Consider the following 16,345-nt stretch of genomic DNA (forward strand, 5'->3'; position numbering starts at 1 on the left):
TAATTATCAGCGTCAATTCTTCGTCCAAACGTAGACCAAGGATACCTCATACAACCCCACTTTCAAACATCCAAACTATTCTTTAAATTCATTTTAAAGTGAACGCAGTGCTTCCTTGTGCAGGCTACAGTTTTTAATACTTGTATATATCAAGAACAATGTGCTTTTGCTATCTGACGCAGATTATATTCACTCTTTTACCTTTGCACTCGGCTCAGCTCCAAAGGTTCCCAAAGCTGCTCAGCTGCCCTCAAGATACACACACGACACACTAATCCTGTACATGTGTGTGTTGGGCCACGGAGGGATTGAGGTTGACTTACATCACATTGACCGATATGGAAGAGCCTGTACTGTGCAGAAAACTGTAACAGTACAAGGGGTGGAAGTGTCAGCAAATCTTCAGACTGTATATGGTACCCGGGTTCGATTATGACTTTTGTAAATGTCATACCTCTCTCTATACATTTCAACATCTTTACAATAGAGGCATTCATGCAAAAATAACATTCCCTCAGTATCAATTATACTGCTTCTAACACACGTTTATTATGTAATGCAATATACTGTCAGAGATTATCATATGATATAACACATCAGGAGAACACATAATTGTCTGTTTGCCAATCATAAAAAGTGCATATCATTTCATTTCTATCTCTTAATATTTCAGATTTGATTGCGCACACTATATTCTAACATCTGCCTACATATATAGAACTTAATTCAGTATAAATTGAAGCTACATCTGCAGGTTGTTATGTGTGTTTGGTTGGCAATGCTGCCTCTTAGTGGTATACAATGGTATTGCATGATGCAGGTGACAAAACTGATTTTAGCTTATAATAACATTTAGAAGGAGAACCAATAAAGGATGACCTTTGACTAAAGTGTCATAGTTACTCTATATTTATTTTTGCTGACATGTGACCTTTAATTTATGACAGGCAAGCTTCCACAGCGTCCCTTACGATTGGCTGTTGCTCCAAACGAAGCTCTGCCTCCGCCAGAGAGCAACCAGTCAGCAAACAGACCAAAGCCAGAGGCACCACCTATACACACACAGTCAAATATAACTTTATGATGTAAATATAATGATACTTGTGCATCCTGCTGCCTCCTCACCTTGGTCCTGGTTCTGGCAGTGTGTGTGTGTGTGCTGATGTCGGAGGATGTGATTTCCACGGTCAGATTGTCCACTTTGTAGACGGCCTTCAGGAGAGCTTCCTCACATTTTGACTCGGGACAACCTGAGAGTTTCTGGAAGGTAAACAAGAACGCTTCAATTTAGATTTATACAATGTTTAATGTGACTGTAGTGATTATTTTCTCTGTGAAGAATGGAGATTAATGAATCTTTTTCACTACTCCACATAGCACAGAAACATGGTTTAATAGTAAGTTAAACAAAAGTATATTATATTACACCTAGACTTTAGAAAGTGCCTCACAATGAAGGACACAAGAAAGACACTTCATATGTAATTCAAACGATTACTAAGCAAAGGCACGGCTAAACAGGGGATTCTTGAGCTGCTTTTTTAACGTTTTGTTATGCATAATTGAAAATTAAAAGAGGTGGATGGAACCTGTGTCAAGATCGAGTTTAAAAATATATTATTTTCTGATTATTGAAGAGGATATACCATGTGACTACAATATAAAGACACATTAACATGATAGTAGTAAATTAAGGTAAAACAAGGTAGTATTTATACTGTATATAGGTCTGTCTGGTTTTTGTTTCTCCTTTCAAATTATGAAATGAATGTATGCACAGTAGTAGATGGGGTTGTAGGGTTTAACATCCATTAGTGGTGTTATTTTACCTGCAGTAAACGAGTGGCTCTGCAGTAGAGTTTGCTGTTGGTGACCTGCAGGTCCATCATGTGGTTCTGGTAGATTTTCCCCTTTAAGACGTGAGCGCCGGTGCTCAGAGCGTTCAGGAACAGCTTAGTGCACAGCTCCCACTGCTGAGAGAGAGGAGATATTGATTATCTGTTGTCTGCATTTACATAAGCTACTCTGAAAGGGTGGAAAAAAACAACAACTGTCATCTAAAATAAGACGTATAAAACACGAGAAAAACTGAAAATCGATAAAGATGGAATTAGTTTTACAGCTCTGTTGGAGTTGGGTGGGAGACAGGTGAAAAGGCAGTATAAAGGGTGGGTGTGTGTGTGTTGGTGTGTGTGTGTGTGTGGTGTGTGTGTGTGTGTGTGTGTGTGTGTGTGTGTGTGTGTGTGTGTGTGTGTGTGTGTGTGTGTGTGTGTGTGTGTGTGTGTTGTACCATTTGAAGTAAGCCTGAAGCAGGTGATGGCCAAGTGATTCTTAGTGACGATAAACACAGCTTATTGATGTCATCCTGCAAAAAAAACACAGATTTTATTAGATGGAAATGTGGATTGACAGACAGACAGACAGACAGACAGACAGACAGACAGACAGACACAGACAGACAGACAGACAGACAGACAGACAGACAGACAGACAGACAGACAGACAGACAGACAGACAGACAGACAGACAGACAGACAGACAGACAGGCAGGCAGACAGACAGACAGACAGACAGACAGAGATACAGACAGACAGACAGACAGACAGACAGACAGACAGGCAGGCAGACAGACAGACAGACAGACAGACAGAGATACAGACAGACAGACAGACAGACACACAGACAGACAGAGATACAGACAGACAGACAGACACACAGACAGACAGACAGACAGACAGACAGACAGACAGACAGACAGACAGAGATACAGACAGACAGACAGACACACAGACAGACAGAGATACAGACAGACAGACAGACAGACATACAGGCAGACAGACAAACAGAAAGACAGGCAGAAAGACAGACAGACAGACTTGTTGTACAGTAGCTGCAGTGTCTCCATCCACTCGATGATAAACAGCGTGGAGATTGGACGTCTTTTCTCTCACTCGGCGCGCCAACTTCTCCACGTCACTGACATCATCTGTGGAGAGAGAGAAAAAGCCGTTAAGATGTATGTTGATCTGGAAATAATCAACAACAAAAACAAGTTGTCTCACCAGTCTGTGTGTAGATGAGAAGAACCATGTCGTGGTCATCGAGAGACGGCAGAACGAGATGCAAGAAATCCTCATGTGATATACGAAAGTCAGGACCCTGGAGGAAAGAAAATATATGATAATGAAGAAGAATGTTAAGTAATCACCATTATTTTGTTATTTGACTGTAGTTTTTCGTAGTTTCTGTTGGAAAATGCAAACTTGTTTTCCGTTTACATCTACAGTAGTGAATACTTAATGTTATGATGTAGATGATAAATGTTTTCTCCCAACAAAGTGGATACGGAAAGGATTTTAAAAGCCAAATTCAAGTAGTGGGCTTGGCTGAATGAAGTTTCCAGACGTTTAATAAAAAAGCAGATTATTCTAAAACAGACATGTCCTATTGGGCTTTATAAAGTAGGTACAGTGTTTCATACTAATCCTGCTCCGGGTTAATCTCCAAGTGAGACACTGCAGAGATAGATGTGACCTTACACGGTGTCAAAGAAGAGCTGGATTTCATTCTAATTGGATTTGACTGGATTTTGGACATATTAATACTTTGTAAGGCCATGTGTCAGAGTTGTTTCAAACCCAAAAGACAAGCTGGAACCAAACTAGAGTCAGTACTGACAGCAGTAGTGTAGCTCAAGGTAAACCTAAATGTACAGTGGCAGTTTTGAAGCAGTGCTTTGAATCAGATTCAATAATTATTCTTTTGTTTAAATAACAGTCATTTCATTGTTTCCCTTCACGTACCAGTGGTCCCTCGTTGTTCTTCAGCTCGTTGTACCCTCCGCTGATGAAGCCCCGAACATCTTCGTAGTCTCTCACACACACAAAAAAGAATATTAATGCAAATGTGAAGTATTTGTATCTCCAATTATTTTAGTGTATTCACAGTTTCACGCGTGATTATGAATCACCCGGAAGTGTGCATTGAGCTGCAAATGAAGGTGTTGATGAGGACGTCACACTCCTCTCACCTGCTCCAAACGTCGGCACACACTCGCTGGCGTCGACGAGACCGAGTACGCCAAGTGAGCCCCAGCCCAGGTAACACACACGCCTGCCACGCTGCAAACTGAAGCACACAGAAGAGAGTTCATTCTAAATAAGTCAAATCAACAAAGAGGTTTTGCATCTGTATCATCTTACACATTTCAGATGTCTGCTGTAGTGTCTGTTTCACAGGAGGAAAGGCTTATATTAGGCGCGTTCACACCAAGTACTTTTCCCACAAAGGTTCCTGAGAACTACGATTTAGTTGCGTTCACACCAAAAAGTCCAAGGAACTAAATTAGTTCTATAAATTAGTGTGAATGCTAGAGAGCAGGGACTTTCGTGGGAGAAAAAGGTTCCTGTGTCTGATTGGCTGGGCGGATTGCAAACCACGCCCCGTAAAACTCCCAAAAACTTGTGTGAAGCCATTTTATTATCCTCGCATTGCATTATTAGCATTAGCATTAGCCCAGCGCAGAAACGCAGAGAGACTAATTTATGACAACACAAAATAAAACATGGGAGCGGTGGAGATGAGGAGGTGTCGGCGTTATGGCCGTTTACTCCGAAGGCTTCAGGAGAAGCTGCTGGGAGTGGGAGTCCCAGCAGCTTCTACTGAAGCCTTCCCCAACTCCGGGGACTTCCGGCCGGGGACTTCGGGCGGCAGTATACGCCATGAAGTGGTTTGCGGCCTGCCAGTAAACCCAAAGCAGAAGAAGAAGAAGAAGTGACGTCAGCGGCTTCATTTGCCTAATCCACCCCCAGGAACTAATTTCCGGTGTGAACGCGATCTTACTTAGTTCATGAGAACTAAAGAGTTCTCAGGAACCTTTGTGGGAAAAGTACTTGGTGTGAACGCGTCTGCCTCTATGTCTGATTTCTTTACCACTGGAAGCTTTAGAAACGGCTAATCCACCATGAAAAATGTCATTGCTGTGGGTTTCAAGGAGCTGCTTTTCCACTGTGTAAGACGTCTGGCTGCTAAGTAGCGAGGATGCTGCTGTGAAACAGGACTAGTCTGTTTGCCTTGTTGAGTAACATTCAAGGTGACTGGAGGATGTTCTACCTCTTTCCAGCGGCCTCCAACAGAGCGCTCATCCCCTCGTTGTGAGCGCAAGGGATTTCCAGAGTTTTCTCATACGCTCTCATGTGCTGCAGGATTCCCCTGTTGGCAAATAAAAGAGATAACTGTTGTTGGGAAAATAGTGAATGTCTCTTCCAACATCAGAGTACACATGATAACAAAGGTATCCCAACTGTAGCTGTGTAACATGACAGGATGTGTGATTACCTAGAAGAGCATCAGGACTGTTTGAGGCATATGATAGCTATGTGATTAACATGATGATTCAGCCTCTATGGAGAGAGACATCAAGCATGCTCATTTCTGACGTGAAGCTAATCTGAAGTAAACATTGAATACTGCTTTCTATTCCTCCATCTAGTGACTGTGAAAAAGTCGGACATTTTGAGAAAAAGTCAACATTTTCAGAATTTTGTGAAAAATTCAGATTTTTGAGAAAAAGTCAGAATTTTGATGAAAAAATTAGAATTTTGATGAAAATGTCAAAGTTTTTAGATTTTGAGAAAGTCCGGATTTTTGAGAAAAATACCAACAAATTCTTCTTTTTTTGTTTTGACTACTTCCATTCTTGAGAGGATAATCAATACATGGCTAATCTGAAGTAAACATTGAATACTGCTTTCTATTCCTCCATTTTGTGACTGTGTAACTCCCTCTCTTGGATATCAGCATGTGAAGGACACTGCTCAGGAACTAGCTGATGCTCTGTATGTGATGACTACTTCCATTCTGGAGAGGATCACAGATACATGGATCCTGAGATTGAAGCTCAAACCGGGGACGAGTGAGATTTCTCTAACATCCGCCATGCTTACTGCTGAGTGATGGGTGTGTGTGTGAAGGCTGCAGCGTGAGCAGCAGACAGCACCACCTCCAGGAGGATCTTAGTGGCGCTGCCTCCTTTCATCCTGGAGGAGCCGCTGATGGCCTCCGGCTGAACACACAGACACACACAGGAGAACATGAAGGGCTGTCACTACATCCGATTTGCACTACATGATATCTTGACACCTTTAAGGAGAGTTTCTTACCCCGACTGCTGGGTTGATGAGGAAGGCCTTTTGACTTTTAGCGAGCCCCTCCATCCTTTGCACCACGCTGCGGAAAGTGAAGCTGCAGCCAGGGATCGGCTCGTCCCTAAAACATTTGGATGTTAACATTTACTACTAGTTAACACGAATGGAAAAAGGAGTGAAGTCCACACACACACACCTGGCCTGATGTGTGGGGTTGAAGCCCACAAGAACAGGGGTGTAGACCTGAGGGTTCTGCAGGCAGAGATCCAGCTGACCGGCCACAAAAGGAGCCTTAATGTCGCAACAATCCAAATCTACACATATTAGCTTCGGCTTTCTGCAAGGTTGCAATATTCTGACTCATAATTAACATCCTGTTCAACAATAATTCAGATTCTGGTTAGTTTAAAGTGACGTACGGATAAACCACAGGAAATACCAATGAATAAGACACGCTTCTTTCCCTCACAGGCCTGCAGAACAACACAAACAAACTCAAATTAATCACACACACATATACCATGTATACATCACTTCAGGGGACATTACATTGACTTACATGCATTTACTGGAGACTTATCCTAACCTTAACCATAACCAACACATGCCTAACTCTAAACCTAACCAAGTCTTCACCCTAAAATTAATGATGCCCCTCATGGGGACCTCCAATTTGTCCCCATAAGGGAGGCGAGTCCCCACACGTGACTGTGTAGACAGATTTAGGTCCCCACAAGTATAGTAATGCTAGGCCACACACACACCCACACACCCCCCCCCTGACCTCCTTCAGACTGAGCATGCCCAGTTTGGGATCATCCTCTGGAGCCTCCTGCGAGGAAAACAGAGCTCTGAGGAAAATGGGAAAACAGAGATTTGATTAAAACAGAGGCTAAGAAATATAAAATATTGTCTTTTGATGGCCTGCATTTCTACTTAATGTGAATTGAAGATGTAACTCAGTACGTCCTGTAAGTTAAATAATGAGACAATTAAGATAATTACATTCAATTGTGTCAATATCTGTTCAAAAATCCATCCATACTTGTCTCCTCCTGCAATGATGTATGAATAAACCGGACTCTGGTTCAGCTCCTTCAGGGCTCTGTTGAAAGCTGACTAAAAAACACACGACAGGAAGTCATTTTTAAACATAACAAGTGATATTTGATCATGATTTTGTCCACACTTGCTATTCTTGGACATTCCTAGAGCACACAAATGGTTTGCCTCTGTATTCCTGGTGGGATTAAATACTATCACAGGGAAGCTTTTACCGTGACGAGGAAAGCCAGTCGACCAGAAGTCCCACAGCCGCTCAGCACAACAAGGCTGTCCCGAGGATCCTGTGAAAGAACCAGAAGACTTTAACACCGTCCCCGAGTGACCACGAGAAGAAGAAAGTGTAAAGCTCTTCAGGGTAACAACATTCACAGATAACAGACTTAATACAATGAGAGCAAATACATTAGATTTCTGTAAGGTTTCTGCTCAATGCTTGCTTTTTGGAGGCTAAACGGTGCATAGCTCGCACATGGGAAGGTGTGGGGGAAACTTCTGAAGCAATTGGAGACAGGACTCAGAGACACACGAGGAGAGCTGGAGCTTCGGCCGGAGAATTCACAAGACATGTCACGGGCCACGATCTGACCACACGGTTGAGATACCACAATCAATTCTGAAGAGCCCTCCTGTAGCTCCAGGTTTGAACTAGTTCAGAGTGTGATAATCTACATTCTTCAATAGATAGACTAAACAGCTGAGGACACTGAATCACATTTGTTGTCGCTTATGGCTCGAGGTCATCAACACCCCGAGAAGGATGTGTTCCAGGTGTCCCACAACTATAACTATCTCTGACCGAGAGCTGCCCGGTCACAAACTGGCAACAGCAACAACTTGCCAGGGCAGCCCCTCCTTATGGGAGATAGCGGCTGCTCAAGATTGGTCAGCCGCGTCAGAGGGCGAAGGAGGACATGTAGGGCGAAATGATTCCCTGACAGAAGGAACCGTCAACCTGTGGACTTTCTCACCGGCTGAAAGGGAGGACGTTCTACCTCGCTCTTCAAAGGATACGTTTTTTCCTTAAAAACAAACTGGATAGGTTTTGGGAAATCTGGAAAACCTTTTTACGACCTCCTGGAGCATAATGGTCAACGACATGATTGGGAGAATGAATGAATATTATTTGGGCTGTGTTTCTGTATGTAAAGTCTGTCTTGTTTATGAAGTGTCATTTCTATGCATACAAACTAATAAAGAGATGTGCTCAAAATATGTTATATTTCTATAACAGATACCTTGAGGATGAGCTCCACCTTCTTAGCAACTTCCATCAATGTTTCCACCACGCCATCACTCATCAGCCTCTGAAAAGACATTCATATAATCATTTTCTTTATGGAAACCTTTCTAAATTAAGGCTTTTATCATAAACCTGTACCTGGTAGGTGGCTCCGGCTTCTTCCAGAAACATCTGGGAGTCACAGGCCTGCAGCATCCTCACAATACATCCTGATGAAGCGCGGTCGATGTCCCGCGTCAGGGGGTTGGACTTCTCCGAAACAGGAAGTGACGGCTCATAATATGGGGACTGAGAAACATTAAATATCAAGAAACGTGATTATTATCATATTAAAATGCTTTTTTTAACAGTTTATTTCCTGCTTTTGCTTCTTTTGCTGATATAATCACTTCATTTTGTGGCATATTATCAGTCTTGAAGATAAATATATGCATGTCTGACCCACAAAGTCCAACTAGTCTTTCTCTTACTTCCCATTCATGCATGCTGGAGAGCCTGCAAGTCCACTCTGATCCCGACATCGTGCACGACTTTGTCCTTCTCGCTGTGTGACAGGAAACGTCCCTCTGTGTCGCTTGTTTGCTTTTTGTCAGCCACGGGGATTTGAAATGAAAACCACAGAGTGCTCGGCTCTATCTGTAGTGACAAAGTTCACTTGAGGACCTTTGAGACGAGAGAAAGGAAGTGTGACACACCAATACAATGACCCTGCATGTCCTTATATAGGTAAGGTAGGTTTATTTATACAGCACATTTTCAGACACAGAGGCAACAGATTCATACAAACCATGCATACAAGAGATAGTTAGAAGGTGGTACAGTAGGTGCTAAAACAAGTTAAAAGACTTCTGAGTAAGAGCTGGAAAAGCTCATGTTTTTAGCCAAGACTTCAAAGAAATAAACTGTCGTTGTTGTTAAGAACTCAGGCACGTAGGAGGTAGGACCCAATTGCACGACCCGGGAGACAAAGTATTGGTAAGATACTTTATTTTCCAAAATACAGCAAAAAATGGTCACTAACTAATCTCAGGATGAGATGACAAAAAATGAGAACAAAAAGAAAATCGCTCACGTGGTGAGGAACAAAACTTTTCACGAGTACAAAAGAGCATAGACCTGACCAAGGCAAAAGACAAGGAGCATAGGGAAGACCTGACCAAGGCAAAAGACAAGGAGCATAGACCTGACCAAGGCAAAAGACAAGGAGCATAGACCTGACCAAGGCAAAAGACAAGGAGCATAGACCTGACCAAGGCAAAAGACAAGGAGCATAGACCTGACCAAGGCAAAAGACAAGGAGCATAGACCTGACCAAGGCAAAAGACAAGGAGCATAGACCTGACCAAGGCAAAAGACAAGGAGCATAGACCTGACCAAGGCAAAAGACAAGGAGCATAGACCTGAAGAAGGCAAAAGACAAGGAGCATAGACCTGACCAAGGCAAAAGACAAGGAGCATAGAACCTGACCAAGGCAAAAGACAAGGAGCATAGAACCTGACCAAGGCAAAAGACAAGGAGCATAGACCTGACCAAGGCAAAAGACAAGGAGCATAGACCTGAACCAAGGCAAAAGACAAGGAGCATAGACCTGACCAAGGCAAAAGACAAGGGACATAGACCTGACCAAGGCAAAAGACAAGGAGCATAGACCTGACCAAGGCAAAAGACAAGGAGCATAGACCTGACTAAGGCAAAAGACAAGGAGCATAGACCTGACCAAGACAAAAGACAAGGAGCATAGACCTGACCAAGGCAAAAGACAAGGAGCATAGACCTAACCAAGGCAAAAGACAAGGAGCATAGACCTGAAGAAGGCAAAAGACAAGGAGCATAGACCTGACCAAGGCAAAAGACAAGGAGCATAGACCTGACCAAGGCAAAAGACAAGGAGCATAGACCTGACCAAGGCAAAAGACAAGGAGCATAGACCTGACCAAGGCAAAAGACAAGAGCATAGACCTGACCAAGGCAAAAAGACAAGGAGCATAGACCTGACCAAGGCAAAAGACAAGGAGCATAGACCTGACCAAGGCAAAAGACAAGGAGCATAGACCTGACCAAGGCAAAAGACAAGGAGCATAGACCTGACCAAGGCAAAAAGACAAGGAGCATAGACTGACCAGGCAAAGACAAGGAGCATAGACCTGACCAAGGCAAAAGACAAGGAGCATAGACCTGACCAAGGCAAAAGACAAGGAGCATAGAACCTGACCAAGGCAAAAGACAAGGAGCATAGACCTGACCAAGGCAAAAGACAAGGAGCATAGACCTGACCAAGGCAAAAGACAAGGAGCATAGACCTGACCAAGGCAAAAAGACAAGGAGCATAGACCTGACCAAGGCAAAAGACAAGGAGCATAGACCTGACCAAAGGCAAAAGACAAGGAGCATAGACCTGACCAAGGCAAAAGACAAGGAGCATAGACCTGACCAAGGGCAAAAGACAGGAGCATAGACCTGACCAAGGCAAAAGACAAGGAGCATAGACCTGACCAAGGCAAAAGACAAGGAGCATAGACCTGACCAAGGCAAAAGACAAGGAGCATAGACCTGACCAAGGCAAAAGACAAGGAGCATAGACCTGACCAAGGCAAAAGACAAGGAGCATAGAGCCTGACTCAAGGGGCAAAAAGACAAGGAGCATAGACCTGACCAAGGCAAAAGACAAGGAGCATAGACCTGACCAAGGCAAAAGACAAGGAGCATAGACCTAGACCAAGGCAAAAGACAAGGAGCATAGACCTGACCAAGGGCAAAAGACAAGGAGCATAGACCTGACCAAGGCAAAAGACAAGGAGCATAGACCTGACGCAAGGCAAAAGACAAGGAGCATAGACCTGACCAAGGCAAAAGACAAGGAGCATAGACCTGACCAAGGCAAAAGACAAGGAGGCATAGACCTGACCAAGGCAAAAGACAAGGAGCATAGACCTGACCAAGGCAAAAGACAAGGAGCATAGACCTGACCAAGGCAAAAGACAAGGAGCATAGACCTGACCAAGGCAAAAGACAAGGAGCATAGACCTGACCAAGGCAAAAGACAAGGAGCATAGACCTACCAAGGCAAAAGACAAGGAGCATAGACCTATACCAAGGCAAAAGACAAGGAGCATAGACCTGACCAGGCAAAAGATCAAGGAGCATAGACCTGACCAAGGCAAAAGACAGAGAGCATAGACCTGACCAAGGCAAAAGAACAAGGAGCATAGACCCTGAACCAGGCAAAGACAAGGAGCATAGACCTGACCAAGGCAAAAGACAAGGAGCATAGACCTGACCAAGGCAAAGGACAAGGAGCATAGACCTGAAGAAGGCAAAAGACAAGGAGCATAGACCTGCCAGGCAAAAGACAAGGAGCATAGACCTGACCAAGGCAAAAGACAAGGAGCATAGACCTGAAGAAGGCAAAAGACAAGGAGCATAGACCTGACCAAGGCAAAAGACAAGGAGCATAGACCTGACCAAGGCAAAAGACAAGGAGCATAGACCTGACCAAGGCAAAAGACAAGGAGCATAGACCTGACCAAGGCAAAAGACAAGGAGCATAGACCTGACCAAGGCAAAAGACAAGGAGCATAGACCTGACCAAGGCAAAAGACAAGGAGCATAGACCTGACCAAGGCAAAAGACAAGGAGCATAGACCTGACCAAGGCAAAAGACAAGGAGCATAGGACCTGACCAAGGCAAAAGACAAGGAGCATAGACCTGACCAAGGCAAAAGACAAGGAGCATAGACCTGACCAAGGCAAAAGACAAGGAGCATAGACCTGACCAAGGCAAAAGACAAGGAGCATAGACCTGAAGAAGGCAAAAGACAAGGAGCATAGACCTGACCAAGGCAAAGACAAGGAGCATAGACCTGACCAAGGCAAAGACAAGGAGCATAGACCTGAAGAAGGCAAAAGACAAGGAGCATAGACCTGACCAAGGCAAAAGACAAGGAGCCATAGACCTGACCAAGGCAAAAGACAAGGAGCATAGACCTGACCAAGGCAAAAAGACAAGGAGCATAGACCTGAAGAAGGCAAAAGACAAGGAGCATAGACCTACCAAGGCAAAAGACAGGAGCATAGACCTGAAGAAGCAAAAGACAAGGAGCATACGACCTGACCAAGGCAAAAGACAAGGAGCATAGACCTGACCAAGGCAAAAGACAAGGAGCATAGACCTGAAGAAGGCAAAAGACAAGGACCATAGACCTGACCAAGGCAAAAGACAAGGAGCATAGATCTGACCAAGGCAAAAGACAAGGAGCATAGACCTGACCAAGGCAAAAGACAAGGAGCATAGATCTGACTAAGGCAAAAGACAAGGAGCATAGACCTGACCAAGGCAAAAGACAAGAGCAGCTAGGGGGGGGGGGGGGGGGGGGCAGAGACCTGACCAAGGCAAAAGACAAGGGAGCATAGACCTGACCAAGGCAAAGACAAGGAGCATAGACCTAACCAAGCAAAAGACAAGGAGCATAGACCTGACCAAGGCAAAAGACAAGGAGCATAGACCTGACAAGGCAAAAGACAAGGACATAGACCTGACCAAGGCAAAAGACAAGGAGCATAGACCTGACCAAGGCAAAAGACAAGGAGCATAGACCTGACCAAGGCAAAAGACAAGGAGCATAGACCTGACCAAGGCAAAAGACAAGGAGCATAGACCTGACCAAGCAAAAGACAAGGAAGCCATAGACCTGACCAAGGCAAAAGACAAGGAGCATAGATCTGACTAAGGCAAAAGACAAGGAGCATAGACCTGACCAAGGCAAAAGACAAGGAGCATAGACCTGAAGAAGGCAAAAGACAAGGAGCATAGACCTGACCAAGGCAAAAGACAAGGAGCATAGACCTGACCAAGGCAAAGACAAGGAGCATAGATCTGACCAAGGCAAAAGACAAGGAGCATAGACCTGACCAAGGCAAAAGACAAGGAGCATAGACCTGACCAAGGCAAAAGACAAAGGAGCATAGACCTGACCAAGGCAAAAGACAAGGAGCATAGACCTGACCAAGGCAAAAGACAAGGAGCATAGACCTGACCAAGGCAAAAGACAAGGAGCATAGACCTGACCAAGGCAAAAGACAAGGAGCATAGACCTGACCAAGGCAAAAGACAAGGAGCATAGACCTGACCAAGGCAAAAGACAAGGAGCATAGACCTGACCAAGGCAAAAGACAAGGAGCAGAGACCTGACCAAGGCAAAAGACAAGGAGCATAGACCTGACCAAGGCAAAAGACAAGGAGCATAGACCTGACCAAGGCAAAAGACAAGGAGCATAGACCTGACCAAGGCAAAAGACAAGGAGCATAGACCTGACCAAGGCAAAAGACAAGGAGCATAGACCTGACCAAGGCAAAAGACAAGGAGCATAGACCTGACCAAGGCAAAAGACAAGGAGCATAGACCTGACCATGACAAGAAACAAGACGAACTCACACTGGGAGACAGGGGAATTTAAACACAGGGTAACAAGACACAGGTGGGAACAATCAGGGGCGGGGCTGACACTGAGACACAGAAGGGGTGACAGGGGAAAACAATCAGGAAATTAGACACACCAGGGAAACTAACGACAGACAGGAAAACACGGGGAGAAAGACCAGACAATACACAGGGAGGAAAACATGACAAGGAGAACAGCAAAACACCCACTATGAGACACACAAAACTAAAAACGTGACACAACACAAGAATCGTGACAGTCGTAACTCAAAATCTACCAGAGCAAATGGAGGTTACAAGAGTGCAGTTTTCCTTACTCTCCAACATGCTTTTCAGCCCCGCAGTGTCTCATCAGTGTGAAAATATTTACACGGCAGCAGATTGTAGAGTCTGATGCATTCCATCGCCTTCAGAGTCAGACTGTTTGCAGCAGCGTGCCTCACTCCTCCAAACTCCCACCACAGTCTGTCGTACCGCCGGCCAACACTCGCAGTGTCACCGAGGACATTTTCCACCTTCTATAAACACAGAAAAACACTCGTATTATTGATCCTCCTTCTATATATCACATCACACCTTCTGTAAGGTCCACACAGAGGGGGAGGGAAAGATATATGTTCATCATTTTTACATGAAATACTTATATATTATGTTGTTTATTGAGTTTCAGCTGCATATGCTTCGTGGGCATTCTTGTTTTTGTTTCCTGAAATACTGAATATTTCTCTTTCAAGACATAATTTAGTCGTTTTTTGAGTTTTTTTGCTGCCTATTTATGTTTTGTATTGTTTTACACGCTCAAAACAGTCTAATTGTATCTACAGATATGTTTATTATAAAGTGTATTGATTAAATATAAGGAGGACTTGATTGATATCTTACTCATTTTTTTAACATAAAAATAATGTTTATTGATAGTCTGCTGCATCCTGGGTATTCTTATTTTGTTTTCTTTGTTATACGTTATAGTTTAAGATATTATAAGGCTGGTGGTGACTGTCTCCAGAGTGATGCATGTGTGGCTTCTTGCTCACGCTGATTATTAATGATATCAGGCATCTGATGGCAGCTCGGCGTTAACCTCTCTGAGTCAGAGCAACAACAGAGAGCTGTGCGTACGGCTGCCTGATAAATCACACATACGTCATAATGAATGCTTTTTAAAAAAGGTATTGCTGAGCCAATATCAGACACAATAATATAATCATTTAAAGTGTTTAAACCAAATGTTGTCCACTGGTCAATCTGACTCTTAATTAAACAGATGGTGAAGAGGCAGAAGTGATATATGCTTGCAGCACAGAAGCAGACTTGCAGTAAACCTCCACTCCCCAAAACAAACATATTGTTTCAGTTTCTTGTCGATTTTTGGCCCTTTTTCACCTCTCAATAACTGAGTCTAAGTGCCTTTGACACATGACCAATGCAAGCTGGGTTTTCCCTTCAGAAATAATGATATTCTGCTTGACCTGAGTGGACTCTGTGTTGTGGGCATCTCGTCTCAGTCAGGCCTGCAGCACATTGACCTTGAAAGGTCCTTTGATTCAAAGCGAGCCTCCTTCCCATCAGGCTTCAGTCTCAGCATTATTCCTAATTCTTCACAAAATCGCGTCCCTGAGGAGCAAAAAAAGTCATTCATACTTTAAATAATTGTTCTCATAATAGGCTGTGAAATCCTTGGACAAAAAATGGCAAGTTAATTCTGAAATTTTCAACGGGACATTGCGACTAAGTCAGCTTCAAAACATCATCACTATCTGCTCTTTTGTGCCTAAAAATAAACTCCAAACCTCCTAAAAAGCCTCAGTTTCAAATACAAAAAACAGCCTGAAAGTATATTTCTCTCACCGCCAACTCCCTTCAATTACAGTTCAGCAAGACGGTTTTAGCGGCATATTTAGCATCATAAAAACAGAGAGAAATCAAAACTTAGTTTGGATTTAAATGTGGTTAATTGTATAAATGTGAAACTTTGACTTTAAGAATGAAATATTTTCAGTTGTGGACAAAAGCACAACACATCTTCAAAGTAATAAGTGTAATATTTGGTGTATATATAATAATATAATATTAGCCTTAAGTCAAAGTGTCAGGGGGAAGAAAGCCCATAGCTCTCCACACACATACACACATACACACACACACACACACACACACACACACACACACACACACACACACACACACACACACACACACAACCATCGACTCCCTCTCCCTGCCCTTCAGCTGCACAGCCGCCGTCGTCATGACAACAGAGAGGCTAATCTCCAGTGGACAGAAGAGAAACGAGAGAGAGAAAAGTGCAAGAGCATGTACAGAAAACGTGCTTCTGAGAAGTGTGAATATATGCAGTGCACATGCTTGCATATTTCTGTGTGTGTGTGTGTGTGTGTGTGTGTGTGTGTGTGTGTGTGTGTGTGTGTGTGAGCATGCTTGGGAAAGGGGTGTTTGA

The 16,345-nt window shown here is 43.7% G+C and overlaps 1 protein-coding gene across 3 annotated transcripts; it reads right to left on the minus strand.

The window, feature by feature from the left end:
• Nucleotides 1-111: 111 nt before the first annotated feature.
• gckr (glucokinase (hexokinase 4) regulator) lies at nt 112-15,500 on the minus strand. 3 transcript variants are annotated; one of them, XM_034195769.1, is made up of 22 exons: nt 15,360-15,499; nt 14,208-14,408; nt 8,922-9,114; nt 8,590-8,739; nt 8,447-8,515; nt 7,424-7,492; nt 7,192-7,265; nt 6,931-6,997; nt 6,566-6,619; nt 6,343-6,437; nt 6,162-6,267; nt 5,946-6,064; nt 5,113-5,211; nt 4,031-4,128; nt 3,804-3,871; nt 3,063-3,159; nt 2,877-2,986; nt 2,291-2,365; nt 1,830-1,973; nt 1,126-1,260; nt 972-1,052; nt 112-365 (listed from the first exon to the last, which is right to left on the minus strand). In XM_034195769.1, exons 3-22 carry the CDS (start codon nt 8,970-8,972, stop codon nt 198-200), a joined length of 1,929 nt encoding a protein of 642 aa, XP_034051660.1. In that variant the 5' UTR covers nt 8,973-9,114; nt 14,208-14,408; nt 15,360-15,499; the 3' UTR covers nt 112-197. The 3 variants fall into 3 exon arrangements, with proteins under 3 accessions (XP_034051660.1, XP_034051662.1, XP_034051661.1); XM_034195771.1 differs by lacking the exon at nt 112-365 and having other exon boundaries at nt 521-1,052; nt 2,886-2,986; nt 15,360-15,500; XM_034195770.1 differs by lacking the exon at nt 112-365 and having other exon boundaries at nt 521-1,052; nt 15,360-15,494.
• Nucleotides 15,501-16,345: the final 845 nt, after the last annotated feature.

This window comes from Gymnodraco acuticeps, unplaced genomic scaffold (genome assembly GCF_902827175.1).
Source record: "Gymnodraco acuticeps unplaced genomic scaffold, fGymAcu1.1, whole genome shotgun sequence".
Taxonomy (NCBI): Eukaryota; Metazoa; Chordata; class Actinopteri; order Perciformes; family Bathydraconidae; genus Gymnodraco; species Gymnodraco acuticeps.